Source organism: Poecilia reticulata, chromosome 13, assembly GCF_904066995.2.
Source record: "Poecilia reticulata chromosome 13, P_reticulata-male-v2, whole genome shotgun sequence".
Classification (NCBI taxonomy): domain Eukaryota; kingdom Metazoa; phylum Chordata; class Actinopteri; order Cyprinodontiformes; family Poeciliidae; genus Poecilia; species Poecilia reticulata.
The window spans coordinates 19929528-19949340 of NC_088842.1; the positions used below are offsets into that span (position 1 = coordinate 19929528).

The window sequence follows — 19813 nt, forward strand, 5'->3', positions numbered from 1 at the left end:
GCTGTAAGCAAAAAATCTTTAAAAAGTCTTAGATGTATCACCATGTCTGTAATTAATGTGTTTGACTCAGTGAGTTGAGTTACTGCATTAAATTAATTTTTTTAATAATATCCCAATTAACTAAATCTGGCTCTATATGGCTTTGATATTGATAATGATACAGATTTTTTTCCCGTAGCACATCTTGTGTCCATCTTAAATGTTTGAAAGCTTATTTCTATTTCACTAAATGCAAATAGAAAAAAAAATAAAAATAATCAACACATTGACATAGTAATTAATACTTAAAAGTTAACAGCAGTACAAGTAACAACAACAAGCTCATCTTCACCAGGCAAGGTTATAAAAAGCTTCAATTCCCAAAATAACAGTGCTTTCAGAACATACCATGAATTATCAATCAGTTTTCATACTAAAGTGCAGTGACAGATGAATATTTCATATTGATATGCCATGCAATCTGTCTTTTCTATTCTTCGTAGAATCTCCTCAGACGATGCACAGTGCACGTTTTGTACGTCTTATTGTGGAAATTTAGCTATTCTCTTGAATTTCCTGTAACCTAAAGAGCTCTAAATAGAAACCTCCCATCCACACAACAAAAACCAACAAACAAACAGCAACACAAGTTGATTGGATTTTTAAAAATCTTTATTCATACTTCCAGTTTCTACTTCACATGAACCAGAAAGCCACTTCTGTTGTTTTCGGTTTCTCTGAGGCAAAGTCATCAGCAAGTCAAGACCCACGCGCAGCGCAGGCCGGATTCTTTTGTCAGTGTGTTTGTGTGCACACTGCAGAAATACACAACATATACTTAAAGTATATTCATCTTGTGTATAAATCTCACTAAAAGTCTAGAGATGAAAACATCTTCTAGAATAATAATAAAAAAAATACAGTAGAATTGCTTTTAAAAAGAAATACAGCAGAACATGTTATCTCAAGACACACTTGTAGAAGAGTGTTTGCCAGGAGTTTTGATCAGTGGTCGTTTTCAGGAGGTTGCGCCTGATTCCAGTTGGGTTAACACAGTGCCGCAAGTTCAGCACGGCGGACTCGCCGTGCCGAACTGGGTGCAATCACTGAACCACGCAATCTCTTAGTTATCACTGATATAATAATAATGAAAAATAATAATAACAACAAAACAAAAAACCCACTTGGGCCACCTGTGTTACACAGCAGCAAGAGCAACCATACAATCATTCATTTAACACAGGTTAACTGTGCGAGTGCAAGCTAGAAAAGAGAGACTGAAAGCAAACAGGGATTGATTGTTGCTTATGCTTGTGCAAGTCAAATTTTGCATAACTGTAGCTGGAAATACATTCTGACAACTTGTTTTATCCAAATTGAGCTGTGAGAATAGGCATGGACCGGTTACAGGTATTAAGTTATACCAAGGTCAGAAAACCAGCTAAAAAAAAAACTTTTCGTTGAGTCATCCCTGCAGTTTAAAGTCAGGAAATGCCATAAAAATTGTTGGGGTGATCAGATTTTCTCCAGTTGCTTGGAGAAAACTCTGAACCCTCCACCACCTGTTGCTGTGCACTGCTGGTTAGGTGGCTGAAATAAAGGGTCCTTCACTTTCCCCTCAATCACAAGAAACACCAATTTGCTTGGAAATATTTCAAGTTGCAGACAGCCACGGAGTAAAGACTCAAAGGGCTCTACCCGTCGTTCCTTTTACAGGAACGTTTTAAAAGCTACAATCTGCGAGCTGCAAGTGCCGTTTCTGCAAAGCAACCAGTGCAGGCCCTACTGGAGCAGAGAGCCCCACTAACAAGCCTGTTAATATCAGATTGTTATCCTCATGTTGCTCTATTAAGAGCGCAGCAACAAAGAAAAAAAAATTTATTACTTACTTAAAAAATGCACCTAAATTTAGTAGGTGGATATTTTTTGCTTATCAAAATTCAAATAAATTATTACAACAGTATTAGTATAAACTATGTCATTTTAGCAGCAATAAGAATGATTGCTTCTTTTTTGCTATAAATCAACAAAATTCATATTATACAATTATTTTTCTTTTATGTAAATACCATAATACTGTAATACTGAGATACTGACATTACCAAACCACGAGGACAATAACCCGGCCCATGCCTATCTGACGATATTTAAAATTCTAAATGAAAAACACCTGCTTGTGTAAAATGAACACTTCAAATACCCCTTTAAAGACAAACCTTTAAAGCATCTCGGCCATATTTTTATTTGGAAAAAAATATGACATTCCTTCACCATCACTTACATGAAGCACAGCTTCTCTGTTAACCGTGGTAGTCAGGACTTTAAAAGTGAACCCTAAGGAACATCATTTCACATTCAAACTTCTAGATTTTCCTCTGATATCATAACTTTGTGACTTTTTAAAATTACATTAAGCATAGCAGAAATCCAGTTAACGAGCTTCTCTCCAAGTTTCACCATGCCCACCATTAAAACACAGAGCGGGGGCATCCAGAATTCACTTTTCCCGTATTTAGCCTGAAAACATAGAGACATCTGATATTTTTCATATTCGGGATGTGTTTAGGAAAGATCTCAGTTTCCAACAAAACACGTCAAATGAGTTTGAAAGTTGTAAATCACCAGTGTAGTATTTCCTCTACATTCATCTCTAAACGCAACCATTATATATATATATATTTTTTTTTATTCTCTACCTGAAAAGGCCTTAAAGTGCTTCACCGTTTAATGAGGAAATCTTTTCTTTCTTCATTTTTGGAAGTGCTGTACGGGGGGGTCTTTGCTAAAGAAACTCTCCAAAGATGCTCTACAGCGCATCTCCTTTCTTACATATAGATATTTATATATATATATATATATATGTATGTATATATATATAGTACATGACATACATGATGAACACTCCATTTAAAACAATGTGAGAAACTGTGATGGTGCAATTCTACTCTTTACTTTTGGTTCAGTTTAGTTGTGTAAAGTTTATTTTCATGCTTTTATTGCACCCAAAACAGACACTTGAAATAAGAAGAGGGAAATTACAATAATCTGGATTACAGGGATAGTTTGGCATTTTGAGACGTGTCATCATTAATGCATTCACTGTTTTTGATCAGTTAGAACTTAAATTTAAAGAGGATTTGAAGGATTCCGTTTTTATTTCCAAATTACTATCTAGTTATTTGCAATTCCAGACATAGAAGTGGTTCAAAACATTTAGTGCCTTTCTCAAAATGTCAAAAGATTCCTGTTCAGCAAAGAGAGGTCAAGCCACCGGAGTGGTGACGACAGAGCTGCTTACAGAGGGCAAAGGAAGGGTTTTCATCCAAAATATTACATATCCATTTAAATGAGGAAAATCATAACTTTCTTCACTCAATTGGGACCTTCTTCTAATAAATATCCTTTTAAAAAATGTGTTAACGTCTACAACCAATCACTTTTTGCAAAAGCAGGAGTTCGTTTTGTTTTCAGATTCTGGATACATCACTTTGGAACAAAACTCTTCTAGTGTAAACTGGACCCCGGTGGGACAATAATGCAAGGCAGCATCCAAAAACACGTCAGCATTCGAAATAAAATAAAGGCAGTCTGGCTGCAGGGAGCCAGAAGAGGAGAAAAAGTAAGAAACATACGAGTGTGGAATGGTAAAAATGTCACACTTTCCAGCACACACGTGTAAGCACACACAAGGACCAACACGCACTCTTTCTCACACACGCACACACACACACACACACACACACATAGGAGCGCGAATATAATCGCGCAAATGCAGAATCATACTTGCACACTGGACATGTCACAGACATATCTGGCATGCATTTCGTAGAAGAAAACACTTTTCAATAGAAACTCTAACTTGTCTCGAGCTCTGAGAATTTCTCTATGTACATAAATTAACAATAAATATAGGTCATGTATTTATATATATTTATATTGAAATATATATTAAATAGTGAAATATTCCTATATATTTCAAATATATTCATAGAATGTTTTCCAATTTGAAACATCTGTAAAGAGATTTCATCACAGTTTAGTAATAAAACACGTAAGAATGCAGTTCTCCCTACTGGCCCGACTGCAGAGTCCCCCAATTTAAATGTTACATTGTGTTGAAGATCTGATCAAGTCCTGACAGACTAATACATTCCACTTCATCAGGACGAGGAGACGTAATTGTAAGTAGTGGTTAGTAACGATCTGATTGGTGTTGTATGCTGATAAGACCAACTGGGTTCTCGGCAATATATGCTTACAAATGTTACAGATTTGTAACATTTTGACAGGCCGGTCTGACAGGGAGCCAGCCCCGACAGGAACCATGTAGGCCAGGTTCAAACAAGGCGAGGGGTCAGTAAAGCTGACCTCCTGGCTACGATACCAGTTGTTTTGTTTGAACCTCTGCTCGGGATCACCGAGAGGTTTGTTAAAGGGACGCTACAGCATGGACGTTGAGGGAACGATTTTGTTTTTTGGAACAGTCAAGAGATGCTTAAGACTCAAAAAGACACCCATGTCCTTTGACTGGGTCTCTCCTTTTCTGGTCTTTTTCTTCCTGACGTACATCAACTGAAACTGGACCATATTGACACTGAGGACTGTTGTCTACATGCATGCAGTAGTTCCTTCTGTATCTCGGAGACTCTCCTGTTGACATGGCTTACAGTAGGATGCACTTGAAATTAAAAAAAGAGCTGAATGGAAACATTTCCCCACTGGTGTAAAGAACGAAAATGGTCTCACGTCTTCCCGCGATGCCTCAGAGATGTTGGGAACACCTCCAGTGCTCCCCTCTCTGGGTGCTCCAGAAACTACTACTGTCCTTTCCTCTGTGTCTTTGGACCCGCTCACCGTTGGTCCCGCCTCCCTCTCTGCCCTGCTGCTGCCTCCATACCTCTTGACAAACAAAACAGGTCCTTATATTGCACTGCATGCCCTTATGGCCTTGTGGTGGTGTGTCAGTGGTAGCGGATTTTCTTCTCCTCGGTCTCAGAGCTGTAGTCCCTCAAGCCAATGCCTCGCTGGAGGTTCAACAATGAGTCTTTCATCTGAAGATGAAAACACCAGTGTGTTAAAGACAGGGAAAATATTATGAAATACAAACATCTTTTAAAATGCAATGGTCAAACCGCATTTGAACGTGTCTGATATATGGATGGTATTGGCAGAATTACTGTCTTTTGGGGTCTCAAAGCAGACAGATTACAATGCCTTTCAACAGTTTTCATGTGTTTTGCGTTGTGTTAAGTTACAACCATACGCTTCTAAAATCGACTGAAAAAAGCAGCTCAGAGTTTTTGATGTATTCCATGGGAACTTTCTTTGAGTAATAAAGTATTGGATTATTGTGAAGTGGAAGCAAGACAAACTTGATTCCCAAACTTCTTTTCAAAAATAATCTGAGAAACGTAGACACAGGGGATGTTTGCATTCAGAACCAATCATTCCTATCATTGAATCTTAATGGTTTCTCCAAAGCATCATACTGCCACCACATGCTAACACTGTGAGGATTTTGTATTCAGGCTGATGTATAGTGTTAGTTTTCCTCCACATATAGTATTTCGAATATTAGCCAAAGAGTTTTGTCATGTGACAAAATTTAACTCTTAATTTATGGGGGTGGGCCCCATATGGTTTGTGGTAAACTATTGACCTGTCAACAGGCTCTCTCACCCGAGCTGTGCATTTCTGCAGCTCATCCAGAGCTGCCATGGACCTTTTGGTTGCTTTGCTCATTTATTCAAAATATTGTGGTTGTAACAAGAAAAAATCTGAGAAAGCTCCAGGGGTGTAAATAATTTGTAACACACTGTAATTCAGATATAGCCTCAACTGATTTGTCAAAATACTTGGAAATGTGAAATGGCAAATTTTAATGAGCTGCAGAGAAATATTTTCAGCTTCATGCATCTAAGATTTTTTTTTTTTACATAAAAATATGCAGATTAATGTTGTCACTAAATAAACCTTAAGTTGTGCTTAAAATAGTTATTTTCAATGCTAATTTTATGCAGTGTTTATAATTTCTTCTGTCCAGTGTTATTTGTTTAATGTGTGTCCAATAATTTGCAGCAACTGGTCATCAATCCTTGTTGAACTTCATGTTTCACATCATGGATAATCTGAGCTGCAGCATTTAGAAAGTAAAGAATTTTCAACTTTAAGGTGCAGCAGTGAAGTAATAACAGGCCTCCTGTCTCATATTCCTCCACCAAACTCAAGTCCATAGAGACTTCATGTCTAGTGAAGGGGCCGTTTAACCCTTCAGCTCCAGTTGTGTCAAATTACAGCAGCGCCGTGCCGTGCGTTGGACGTTTCTCATGGTTTGAAGCCCGTGAAACCCCCTCTTTGTGTTGCAGTACCTGGTCCAGCAGAACTACTGACGACTTTATGATTTCTCTCCACTTCTGCAGCTCGGCGTCGTGGTAACGCTGCTGCGCCTCCAGAAGTTGAGCCCACTCCATCTGGGTCTGAGGCAGCTTACTGGGAAACACACACACACACACACACACAAACACACACACGCACACACACACGCACACGCGCGCACACACACACACACACACACACACACACGCGCACACACACACACGCACGCACACACGCACACATTTAGGGTGAAGCCGCTGAAGCATGATTTCCATTTGGAGTGACTGCCAATAAACAGTTTGGTAAATTGTTTCAGTAAGCCCAAAGCTATTCAGGGGTAATTTTAGAAACAGTGTTTTCCTGTCACATGAGCGGCCATATGGATATAGTTTAGTCTGTATGTCTGAGAGGGAGTGTATGTATGCGCGTGAGCTTGCGTGTGTGTGTGTGGCAGCCTTTGGTGAAAATAACAACAGCAGAACTCTGCTCAGCCTCTTTGCGGATTGGGTTTTGTGTCTCTCCATGAAGACCATTAATCACTTCGCACTGCTTTCACAAAAGACTCCTGCGTAGATAATAAGCATGAGGGGAGTATGGATCCACGCCGACGTACCTCTCCTGAAGCCGCAGGCTTTGCCATGTTGTTAAGGACTGGGCTGAGTACTCGAGCATCCAAAGCTTATAGAAGAGCATCATGTTGAGGAAGACCAGCAGGACCAAGCTAATGAGGACAAGAAGAAAGGAGGAGCGCAGTTAAAACTCTGCTTTTCGTTGGAGCATGTCACGACCAAGCTGAATCATTGATCTGAGCCGTGTGAGTTACTGAGAAATTAAAGCTCTGTGCAAAAGCCTCAAATCATTTCTTGTTTCTCTATATTTTTTTTCCAAAGAGAGAAGATGGGGGACTGTTGATCCAAGCAATTTAGGTTCGGCAGAAGATCTGCCTCCTTTATCTATCAAATTGATGTGTAACATTAATAATGCGTGAAAGTAATCAGTATCATCAGGGAAGAATTTAGTCACATTAAGGAGTCAGGAGATATTAATCAATATTAAAGTTTATTTCATAGTTAAAATTCATTACACTTACAGTATTTAGGGGTTAAATTTATTATAATTTACATTAAGGTATATTTTCTAATTATTTATTTAATAAAAATAATAGGGATTCAGTGAGGCATAGTAGTGAGATCCTCACCTTTCTGCCCTTCTTACCTTGAATAAAGACCAATAGTGCCACAAAATAAAAAAAAGCAAGAAACATAAAATAAAACAAACATTCTATCACTAATTCTAAAATAATACATTTTAGAATTAGTGCTTAAACTCATGGGCCTTAATTTTTTTGAGTGAAGTACACAACTTTATGCACGCACGCACGCACGCACGCACGCACGCACGCACGCACGCACGCACGCACGCACGCACGCACGCACGCACGCACGCACGCACGCTTCATGCCTCATGATGAACTGTAAGGTTCCAACAAGGAATCGGGCCTTGAAGACACTCAACTTATATAATATAATACACACATATTTGTCTGAATTTGTGAATTCACACTGTAGGATCTTTATTTTAAGAGGTGCTTTGACACATATTTACAGACATTCAGACAAGACTTAATAATAAAAGGCACTGTTAAAACTAATCTAAAAGGTTCGTCAGGGATATTTACCCAGATCTCTTGGAAGAGATCTGGGTGTTTGTGGTCACTATTATTGGAAGCAGAAATATAAAGAAGCAAGAGCTGTTATTTTTTGCACAGTATTGCATGTGGCCCTGGCTAACAACAAAACATTATACCTGACACAGATCCTACAGATGGCAGTGGGAGGAAAGGAGAGAGAAGTTACACAAAGTAAAACAGTGATAACAGACATTGTGTGCAACACCTCTACATAAGCATTTGTTTGAATATGCAAAGTGTGCAACGTTTTTAGGCAAGTGAGTATTTTGACCATATAATCATTTTTAGGTATATATATATATTTTTTACTTCAAGCTGGATGAACTGCAATGCTTATTGTATTAAAGCATAACAGTGGATGTGTTATCTGTGCAATGAAGAAGGGTCGGGCCTAAGGAGATCAACAACCTATTAAGATGAGCATAATTATTAGGCAGCTTCTTTTATTTAAACAAAATGGGTCTCAAAAATGAGATTTTGAAAAGTCAAAAAATACCCAAAGTCTCTCAGAGGAATACAGCTCTCTTGAAATTGCTGGAATGTCAAGTGGTGATCACAGAACCATCACATTTTTTTATGTTTTTGGAAATGGAAAGAAACATAAAAAAAGATGTAAATTTACAGCCAAGAATTTGAGAAGAATCGAATGTGACGCATCCAGGATACCATCATCTTACAGTTCTGTCATGTCCCAGAACTGCAACCTATCTGGAGTCCCTAGAAGTACAAGACGTTCAGAACTCAGAGCCATGGCCAAAGTACGTAAGTCTGGAACCCAACCACCACTGAACAAGACGTAAAAGCTGAGATCTCTATAATATAACAAGTTCCTCTTCCTCATCTGACCTGAACCCGTTTAAGAACTTGTAGGCATTTGCTAAATGGCACATTTACATAGAAGCAGTAAACCTCTGGGAGGCCAAGGTTTCTGCTGCAGAAAAAGATGATCGTCAACAGCTCATGAAACTGACATACTCCGTGAATGGAAAGGTTATCGCTGTTATTGAACAGCAGAAAAATCAGAGCCTGTGTTGACCACTGATTTTTTTTTTCTTTTAAGATGTCATAAATGTTTACTGGAAATTTTTAAGTTGTTTGTTTATAGTTGTCACTTAAAAAGATGAGAATTAAAAAAGAGAGATGGGGGAAAAAAAGTGTGAGTTAAAATGTGAGTTTTGTATTTAGCAATAGTGGTAATAATTTTGGGCAATAGTTGCACAATAATTGTGCATATGTAGATATTTTCTTAAGAAAGCCAAAACCCAACTTTTACTTTCTTAAACTTTGGGTTCATGCTTTAGATTTCTTAACATTTTAATTAACTAAGAGCACTGCAGATCTTTTTTTAAGACTTACCTAATAATGGTGCACAAAGTGCTATGTGTGTGTGTGTGAGTGTGGGGGGGGGGTGCGTGTGTGTGTGTGTGTTTGGAGCATACACAAAGCTGATGATGAGCAGCAGTTTGGAGACGCTGTACAGAGCCAGGCCTCCTGGCAGGTGATGATGTTCTGGACTTTGGTGCCTCGTCTGCGTGGAGCCCACCACATGTTTGATCCTCTGAATCACTTCCTCGTCTGTCGGCGTGGTAACAGGACTGAGGGCCTCATCCAGGTGTTGGCTTCGCATGTGGGGGAGAGGCCTCTTCTTCCGCCTCACCGTAGCGTTCTTCACCACCTTGGCCTTCGGAGACAGCTGGTGGGTCTCCATCAGGAGCTCCTCCAGCTTGGACAGCTCCACCTCTGAGGGGAGGTAGAAAACCTCCGTCATTGTCAGGATGGGACGCGATGTGACGTGAGGTGCATGGGTTCTCTGTGGTTTTATTCTCTCTTTTTGCTGTCAAACTTAGCAGCAACACAGAAACATCTGTGTCCGTTTTCAGGGAAGAACTTCATGCGACTGTAACTTAGTGGTGTCTGCAACTCCTGCCTTACTCTGGTGAGCAGCCCTGCGCTCTAATTAAGCAAACCAGCAGTTAACTGCAAGTGGTGTTTAAACATGCGGCTTATTTGTCAGAAGTGAATTAATGTACTAAGCTTGTGCCTCTGTCTGCAGCATAGGTGGATATTTGTCTTGCTGCCTGTCTGTAATCGTTTACTCAAGCTTATTTGCATTTGAGAGCAAATAGTATTTGAACATCAAATCTGGATTTATTTATCCGTGTAGGTTGGTTTTGCAGAAAGGGCTTGTCATTATTTCAACATCAAGCAAGGCTGTATTTCCTCCAACATTAGAGCAAAGCTAATTTTAGTTCTGTAATGCTGATTTTTTTCTTAGATTTTTCTAAGTTGATACTGTTTCTTTTTGGTTTTTCTTGACTGTTTTCCTTATATTCACCCAAAGAGGAACAAACGTTAACCCAGTTTCAAGTTGCTCTCTGTTTGACTCAGCTTGAATGTTATGTTCATAAAAAGTTCCATGCCTCTAGAGCCTTTTATTTTTCAACCACTACCTTCAATGCATTTTGGAGGGATTTTATGTAATACATCGGCATAAAGTAGAGCATGACTGTGAACTGTAGCGAAAATAATAAACTTTTTTTTTGTAATTTAGTTCCTTTAAAGCAATCCCCTCACAATAAAACTCCCTTAAGCTATAACCTCAATACTAGTTTAAATCCACAACAAATATGTGTCAAAAGGTGCTTTTGTCACAAGAGAGCAAAGTTAAACTTTATGACCTACATGCACAACTTCCCTAATAACTAACCCAGCATATCACCCTAAACACACCATGGTGAAACATGTGATGGCAACATGATGGTGTGTGGGTGTATTTCTTCAGAGTGGTAGAGGCAAGATTAGTTTTGGGAGGATAGATGAAGCAAATTACAAGCAATATTAGAAGAAAACCAGGCTGCAAAACACTTGAGACAGAGGCGGAGGTTCAACTTTTAGCAGGACAATGAAACTAAACGTAGCCAGACCTGGAGAGGATTCATAAAAAAAAAAAGATGTGTTAAAATGATCCTGTCAAAGTCCCCAAGCTACCATAAATCCAAAAATCTGCAGCAAGACTTAAAAATTGATTTTCAAAGAGGACTTGTTCTTTAATGAGACTGTTTAGCCATTTTTTGTTGTGACATAATCAAATCAACAAATCAACTATTTAAAGAAGGTTTTTCCTTTCACATCCACCCCATTTCATAGGGTATCAATCAATGTTTTGTGAAGGAATGACTACAAAACAAAAAGCTTTACCTAGTTGGCGAAAGTTCTCTTCGAGTCCACTCCAGAAGTTTTTCTCAATGAATCCTTTTACCAGCCCCCACGGCTGCTTTCTGTACCGCAGCTCTGTTGAAACACTAAGAGACAGAAACACATTTTTCTGGTTATAAGCTAGAAATGTAGAAGCAGGGCAGGAATAAAAGTCTCCAAAATAAACTGAAAGTGCCCACCGTAACCGACACTTGTTCTTGGCCACCCGTGTGAGCATGTAGCGGTTGAGCGTGTAGAAGTAATCGTGGTAGGGCACGTCGTGCGTGATCACCTCGGCGTCGATGATGTAGCACTCACTTTCCTGACTGGCTTTGTACAGAGTCTGACAAAACCAGAAATGTGTGGGTTGAATTTCCTTCATGGGGAAAAAAAACCTGAGAGTTTCAAGACAAAAAGTCTCTGCATCACCTGCGTTTCTGTGACGGTGGCAGTTTTTGGTGCCAAAGGGTTAGACAGAGAGATGGTGTACATTATCACTCTGGTCTGGTTTCCTGCCTCCTCCTTCTTCCACGGGTGGTACACAATATCTGGATCCAAAAACGACAGTTTTCAGTTTTTTCCCCTCCCTAAAATAGGTCCATCAGACAAGTTAAAGACAGGATTACTGACCTGAGAAGCGCCTCTGCTCCATGAAGTCACTCATAAACTGAGACTCTGTGAAGAGGATGTCGTAGAGCTTGTCCACACTGAACTTGTACACCTCGTTGATATGTTGCCTGCCATTCAAGTCTTCATGGAAGGCCTGCACCTCACCTACATAGCAAAGGAACGCAAAAACAAAGACTTTTACACTTTTGTGTTGTGTCATGTTCTTTTTGCTGAAGGGAAAACCAGGTTCAGTTCACTACCTACCCTCGTCGTGAGTTTCTGAAGAGTCACTGAGCTCAGTGGGGATGTCCTCGTTGTCGTTAAAGTCCAGCGAAGGTGAGGGGACGGGACCACCAGGCCCGCTGGTGTCGTTCTTGTCCTCCACCACTAGGGGCACCGTCAGCAGCTCAGCGTGTGGTAGGCAGTCTGCAAATTCTTCTGCGGGAATTTCAAACTAAAAGGAGAAAAATGGTCTCGTAGCTTAAAAGATGTTTCACCCCATCAAAAAGTTCTCTGACAGACTTAAAATAATGCTTTTGCTGGTGGTAAAACCCCATCAGGGACTTACAGTGATGGTTGTGTCATGGTTTCCAGGACTTGGGAGGGAGTTATTTGGGATAACTTTCTTGTGTAGTGAAGGAGGACTCCCCTCAGGCTTGGCGTCTGCACTGTTCTTTGTCAAGTTGTCATTGTTTATCTCGTTCTCTTCATTGGGAATCTCCTCACTGAACCTGGGGGCAACAGAGAGCTGTGATTTACTCCACTCACTTCCTTATCTTTGAAACATCAGCTTCTTTTAAAATCCACAACATGTCCAAAGCTGCACACAGCCCTCTTGTTTTGTAGAATCTAATCGAGGAGACTGAACCGACTTATGAGGAGTTTTGAAAGCTGTGCTTTTCAGTTCCAATTAGAAGTTATAAACAATTCATTTTCAGCCCACACATCAGAAATGACCCAGAACTCATGATTCATTTACTTCAGTTAAAAGTATCTGACTCTTCTTTTGTCCCCCACACAACCCGGTGTGTGCCACTGTTTATTTAAAATGGGGTGGGATTGATATGATAAGACCATGAAGACGAGGACAAAGAAAGCATGGAGAGCTGGACCAGGCCCTATGTTTCAGTGATTTTGTGGACAAATGCAGCTGAAAGGCTATACAGCACTCTGTTGTGTTATAAAAGTCTTCTCTATCTGTTCAGAGGAATCCAAACCCTTTGATTCATCTCCAAATAAAATACAAGAACCAAAATGTAAACCATAAATAAAACGGATTATGAAGTCTTTAAACAAAATTGTCCTTCAAAAAGTAAAAGTAAGAATATTTCAGTCCAGGTTTAACTTGTCCAAATCTGGTTTTGTCTCATTCTAAAGTGATCAAAACACAACAACAACAACAACAACAACAACAACACAGTTTTACTCCAGTTGTTTCTAAACAAATCAGTGTTCAGAATTGTCCAACTCTTAGTATTTCAGTTGTTTCTTTAGCATTGTTAGTAGCTAATGGTTACCCAGTCAGTGTTTTCACAGGGCTCACAAATAATTCATATCTTGTCTGACACTCTGTGATCCCTTTTTGCAACCAGACAACCAACAAAGGGCAACATAAAAAACCTGAAAGTAGTTTTGCAAATGAATGTTATTAACCAAAAAAATAATTTCTCCTTAGTTAAAAAAAGAGATATAGAAACAACAGAGTATCAACCTTAAAACACTCTCCTCCATTTCCAGGATCCTATAATAAGGGAGATGTCACACCAATTATTGCTCAATATTTTCTTGCTTTTGGGGAGTGACGACGCAAGATGGAAATATTTAGAATGGTGGCAGCAGTTTTCTGTGTAGTGTTGTAGACGTACCCCATGGTGTTGAAGTCGTCATCAGGAGGGACATAATCCTCGTCGTCACTGGTTAGGCCTAGCTCGTTGCCATAGCATTGATGGACAAAGTGCCAAAGTTCTTTCGGGCAAAGAGGCTGCAAAAGATGCAAAAATCCCAATGAGGGATGTGGGGAGGTCCGTTCACAGTAACACATGTGAGAAACAGCAGTGCAAAAAGTGTATGGTACAAATGTTATGAATAAATAATGTAACTTATGTAAAAGTTCAAACATGTTTGAGACATTGGAGCCCTTGGCAAATAATGTGAAATTGCTACCTTCAGAGGATAATCAGTCATTTGTCTCATTTCACAGTAAAAAGAAAAAAACCCTGAAAACAAACAAAATATTAAGTATGTGATTTCAGTGCTAAACACACTGGCTTTGTAAAACATACCAAAAAGAAAAATCCTTTTCAGATCAAGTTGATGAAGCATTTATGTAACCGCCGCATAATATGTGCGCCTAAAACAATACCTGTGTTAGGCTGACTGACAGGAAGCATGGCCCCAACAAGAAAGCTGTCAGCTGAAACAATGGAAAGCATGATAAAAATCCTGCAAGAAGGTAAACTGACACGAAGAGTGGCAAAAGAGCGGCGTCTGGAAAACTGGAGCAAGTGCATATGAATTATGCACTTTGCACAGGAAAAGTATCCAGCATATATATATATGCGACAGACTGGCGACCAGTCCAGGGTGTACCCCGCCCCCGCCTCTCGCCCGGAACGTTAGCTGGAGATGGGCACCAGCAACCCTCCCGATCCCACTGAGGGACAAGGGTGTCCCTCAGTGGGGTCGGGATATATATATATATATATATATATATATATATATATATATATATATATATGTGTGTGTGTGTGTGTGTGTGTGTGTGTGTGTGTGTGTGCGTACGTGTGTGTGTCAATGAAAATCAATACAAATAGGAATAAAGATGAGTCTATATTTGAGACTGAACCATATTTTGAGATTTTTAGAAGTAAAATATAAATTTACAAACTAGAACCATAATTACCAGCAGGGTTTCCCCCAGTGTGATATTTTCAGTGTGATAGTGACTCCATGCACTAAGCTGGGTATATAAAAGGCATTTAATAACACTGCCATCAAAAAGTCTCAACCATGACTAGAAAAACTTAGAAAAAAATATTCCTGCAAAGCTGACCTGTTAATTGCTGAAAAATGATTGATGGAGAATATAATTTGATTCATTAGTCAATTTCTTAATCTGCTTTATCTGAAAAGAGATTTGCCATTTATGATTGAGGTTTTATTTTAAAGGTACATCTTTCAAAGCCAGGATATTCAGATCTTTCTTTGTGATTTTCATTTTTGATAAATCCCCCCTGAAACCCTCACACTAATAACTAAAAATGACTAAAGCTCCTCTGAGGTTTGCAGGTCCATATTATATCTTTACCAAGGCTTTTAGGATGAAAAAGTGGATATAATTTATCTACCTTCTCAAGCAGGGCATTCTGCCAGAGTCTGAACATCATCATGTACGTCCTGTCTCTGGCTCCAAATGAGGTAAAGAAGTGCTGTAAGGCATAGAAAAAAGACTGTTAACGCTCTCTAAAGACATTAGTTAGAAAAAAAAAAATCTAAAAAATAGTTACATTATTTTTCAATCCCCTTGTCAGCTTAGGTTTTACTCTTCGTTTGTGGTATTCTAGACTTGCTAGGAGCGCCTATCAGTGTTTATAACATGCCCCCCCCCTACTGGTGATAAAATGCAAATCATTGTGCTCAGTATGAATGAAAACGTCCTCACCTTCTCACTGTCTGTGCAGACCTGGATGGCATTGGGAATGAGACGAGCAGTCTTCTCTTTCGTCATCGAACAGATGTCCTTTAACCGCACTGTCAGCTGAACACACAAGCACAAATTATACATCTGCATACACACCCTCGTTCCGTCGTATTGATGATAAAATCACAAAGACGCATAAACAGTGTTCGGTCGTACGAGAGTTTCCCAGCGAAAGATGTTGCTATAAAAACAGATCCAGTTCTCAGAGAGGTAGAGCCGTCCCTGCAGGAGGATGTCCCGCTGAAGAGCACAGGAGTAGTCTACAACACACACACACACACCCGCACACACACACACATGCAAGGGTCAAAATGTCAAAGAAAAGACATTGCTGTGTAAAGCAAACAAGAAAAATAATGCTCAGTAAAAAAGCAACTGAAATTCAACATACAATAATTCAACAAAGGCAGACACACAAGAAGCTAAGACTTAATTTTTATTAAGTTTACAGCACAGCCATAAGTCACTATTCTGCTGTTGTCCTGCTTGATGGTGGCTCTCTTTACCAGGCTCACAGTTTTTAACAAAAATATATTTATTCAATGATAAATATTTTTTAAGTATTGGATTTATTTTTGTAACCTAATCTTGTTTGAAAATACTTCCAACATTTTGTCCCTGACCCGTCTGTTGTGCTGTTTGGTCTCCATTGTGCTGTTTGTTCAATAACCTTCTCCAACAGATCCCTCAGAGCTGTGTTTATTCTGAGCTTACTCTACATCGAGGTGGAGTCTATTTAAAAATCAGGTGAATCCTGAACCAAACTGCTTGCGCTATTTTTAATTTAGGGATATTGGAGGAAAATGACCACCACAATTTCCAGGTTTTTAGTGTAAAAACCTGGAAAGTGTTTTTCCTCTTTCCAGTAAAAACCAATACTTTTCCTTCCACTAACTACTTATGTACTATTTTGTACAAATACATCCGACAGTTTTACTGTATAATCATGTCAAATAAGGACCTTAGATCAGGGAATGTGTCTGTTGAGTGAGGATTTATCATGTTTTAATTGCTGGGTGCACCCTGACAGTCCTCAGATGGCCTCAGTGTGTGCTGTCCACTCACCCACAATGAGCCTCTCTGTGTCAGGGAGCTGCTTGAAGAGTTTCCTGAAGTCCTCATTGCGCTGCTTGTATGTCGGGCTCAGCACCTGCAGCAGCAGCAGAAACACCACACAGACACACATCTAAATGCTTCCCAAACTCTCCCTCTCTCATCCTCATGCTCAGTCACACGTGGCTGTTTGCTTCTGCAATACAAGCGTGTGAGACAACCTGTGTTAAAACCACCCACAGCTTCCGTAAGGATGTATGCCTTTATTTAGTAACGCCTTGACTTGTCTGTCTGTGGGGGATTTTTACAGGTGGAAGAAATGGAAAGATAGTGAATGACAATGGCTGAATGCTGCCCAAACTATCTGCCAAGGCTGCATGATTCTTGATGCTGAGGAACAAGGTGACATAACGGACAGACTGAACATACTCGCCAGGGTGACGATTGTTTCACAAGTGAGTAAAGTTTTCAATTTAAAAAGCTAAACTGTCTGATTTCTGAGAAACAAACGTCCATGAATGGGGCTTTTATTCAGTGGGAAGTGGACGCAGAATGTCAAACATTGTGGCCTAAAATGCACAACAGTTTTTCCTCCCTTCTAGGAAAACTATCCTCTAATCCAAGCCTGTGTGAAATTTCCAAATGTGCTCCATAGAGAGAGTTCCTGGAATCTGTGCCAGAGGCTTCCCATTTGGCAGGAAATGCTCAGGAAACCATCGCTGACAATGGAGGAAGGAGAAGTTTACTCAAACAAAAGAAAAATAACTTCCTTCTTAGGAGGGATGCACAGACCCTTTAGCCTGAAATAAAGACATATCTTTGGTTATTTATTTTTCAGCGTGACGTCTGAGACTAGGAGGCAATGTAAAACACTGCTCTGATAGTGTGAGCGATGACTGCCTAATGAACTGCACACACCACCTTTTCTGGAGCCTTTAAAAAAATGCTAAACGCTCGTAACACAGTTGGAATATTAAGTCAGCAACACAGCAACCTGATGATGTCTATTAACAACAGACCTCTGAGCTCCAGCAGGATTCCAGCAGATATGACTCATAACAAACCCAGTGGTTTTATTTAGTGCCTGGGAATCAGTACTGAGAGCCGTGCTTAAAGAAGTGAAGACAAAGCTTGTTTGCTGACTTAATCTCTTGTGACTATGTCCATTTGGAGCTTTTGTACTAAAGCCAAAAGAAAAAAGGTACATTTCTGCTTGTTGCTTACAAGCGGTGGTCAACTTACAGCAGGAATATCCTCATTGTCCCACTCTGGATCCTGGAAGTCCGACGCAGCCCATCCCCACTCCCAGCCCCACTCCCCTCGAGCCGGACCCTGCAGGAGCCACCCTGCCAGCGCCTCATCCAGCTCCAGCACGGCCTCCCACTCCGACGTCGTACCATCCTCATCCGTTTCCACATTCATTGCGCCAGCTCAGTTGTTCTGGGTGTCTCAATGCAACAAAGTTGTGGGTCTCCTCTGTCACGTACAGCGGTAGAGTAGAAGTCACGGTGTCCGCACCCTCCCACCCCCTGCTTTTCCTTTTGGTACCGATCTCCTTCAGCACTGAGAGGTGGACGCTCAGAGCTCCAGTCGTGTATTACTCTGTGGTTCTGCGGAGCGCTCCCGCTTCCTTTCACACACACACAGGGAGAGGAGTTATGGCCGTTGCCCTCTAGTTACCCCAGCCAACAAGTCCTTTATTATCATGCCGCGAGCGTTTTCCTTTTTTTCCTGCCTACTCTCCCTTGTGAGTGTGTAAGTAGAGCGTGTGCGCGTGCGTGTGTGTGTGGCAATGTCCGTTTGAGTGCTCTGTAATCATTGTTTACAAGCGGCAAAGAATGATGAAAGTTTACTTTGTGGAGAGGTCTCGCTCAGGAAGAGATTCTGCTGGACATACAGGAGCTGGGAGGAAGGAAAGCAGGTCAGAGAAACTGTTTTCTGGCCGTTATGGTATGTGTCGAGTCCATTTTGGTGTCTGCTCAGAATGGTTGAGTTACTGAGAACAGATGTGAGCATAACCTACAGTTACCTCCATGTGCAAAACAACACCGTCAATCTGAACAGGGTCTGGAAAGGGGTCATGATCCACAGCAAAGCCAACCCTTTTATAAATACTGACGCATAGATTCAAACCAAAGCCAAAGGCAGTGGGGGTTATAAAAGTGTTTCTTCCTGCCTTGGAATTGATAGAATTCCCTGTTTTCCTGATACTTGACACCCCCTCTGAGAAGATCTAGGGCGCTCACTGCTTCTAATTTTGGCACCCCTTCAAAACAATCTGAGAGGCTGTAGCCCAACTTTTGCAAACTTTAAACTTTTCAGTAGACAGGAAGGCATGGAATAACTCTGTAGGTCTCAGAGGCTCTTACAGAAAGACCAAAAAAACAAACAGTTCCAATTGCTGTGCCTCCTGCTGGATGAACCAAATGTATAACCCATATCTGCATAACTGGATTTTTTTTCGCTCCCACATTCAATTGGACAATGAATAAAAGACTAACTTAAGTTGGACGATTGCTTAAACTCCTTTGCGTTGGCTAAATTTGTCTGTGAGGATTCATTTCTCAAAAGTTTGGGGTGCTGCTTGACGTCTCATTATTTCTTTTCCTCTTCTTTAATAAACATGGCAAAGAAAGGGGCCGTTGTGACAGACGCCATGTCCAGAATTCAAGTGACTGCGCCAGCAGAGGGATGACGTATATGTGTAGATACATAGTATGTATTGATCTGGTTTATTATTAACCTGCTGAACAAACAGTAGGGGATGCAGGAGACTGGTACTGAAGTCCAGGGCGTGTACTGGAGGATCGTGTGTCCATCCCAATAAAATATGGGAATGTGCTTCAGTCAGTAAAGAAGGTTTGTTGATTTTATTAGTGCAGATAGAAACTGCTTTCATTAACATTAAATTCTAGTCTCACTGGTTTTACTGCTTGCTGGTGTTTGCTGTCTTGATGCTAACATTCTGGTAACCAGGGAAGTCCCTGCAACAAACATGTGTAGATGCCAACCAAACGAAGAGGAGAGAAATGAGGTGATATAAAATTTTAGAACATCTGGCTGTTTAATCCTGAGGGTAAAAGTGATAATGGAGGTCATTAATGTTGAAAAGTGGTGCACTTGCAAGCATGCACACACAGGCTGACATGCAAATAAAGCACACCGTTTATAGACCTAGAGACAGAACGTTCATGAATATGATAGAAATTGAA

General features: G+C 40.3%; 1 protein-coding gene across 14 annotated transcripts in view; it reads right to left on the reverse strand.

Moving 5' to 3' along the window:
- Nucleotides 1-633: 633 nt before the first annotated feature.
- Nucleotides 634-19813, reverse strand: part of gramd1bb (GRAM domain containing 1Bb) — a 97358-nt gene continuing 78178 nt past the window's right edge. For 11 of the 14 annotated variants that reach the window (XM_081614248.1, XM_017308230.2, XM_017308232.2 and 8 more), the window contains 16 exons: nucleotides 16614-16698; nucleotides 15705-15808; nucleotides 15510-15605; nucleotides 15196-15276; nucleotides 13714-13829; nucleotides 12417-12579; nucleotides 12113-12302; nucleotides 11870-12013; nucleotides 11669-11787; nucleotides 11440-11582; nucleotides 11243-11346; nucleotides 9484-9784; nucleotides 8161-8172; nucleotides 6968-7075; nucleotides 6348-6468; nucleotides 634-5030 (listed from right to left, as the gene is read on the reverse strand). In XM_081614248.1, coding sequence (XP_081470374.1) covers nucleotides 4941-5030; nucleotides 6348-6468; nucleotides 6968-7075; nucleotides 8161-8172; nucleotides 9484-9784; nucleotides 11243-11346; nucleotides 11440-11582; nucleotides 11669-11787; nucleotides 11870-12013; nucleotides 12113-12302; nucleotides 12417-12579; nucleotides 13714-13829; nucleotides 15196-15276; nucleotides 15510-15605; nucleotides 15705-15808; nucleotides 16614-16698 — 1977 coding nt within the window. In that variant the 3' untranslated portion in view covers nucleotides 634-4940. The remainder of the gene's footprint in view (nucleotides 5031-6347; nucleotides 6469-6967; nucleotides 7076-8160; nucleotides 8173-9483; nucleotides 9785-11242; nucleotides 11347-11439; nucleotides 11583-11668; nucleotides 11788-11869; nucleotides 12014-12112; nucleotides 12303-12416; nucleotides 12580-13713; nucleotides 13830-15195; nucleotides 15277-15509; nucleotides 15606-15704; nucleotides 15809-16613; nucleotides 16699-19813) is intronic. The other 3 variants (XM_081614247.1, XM_081614249.1, XM_017308233.2) reach the window with 1 other exon arrangement.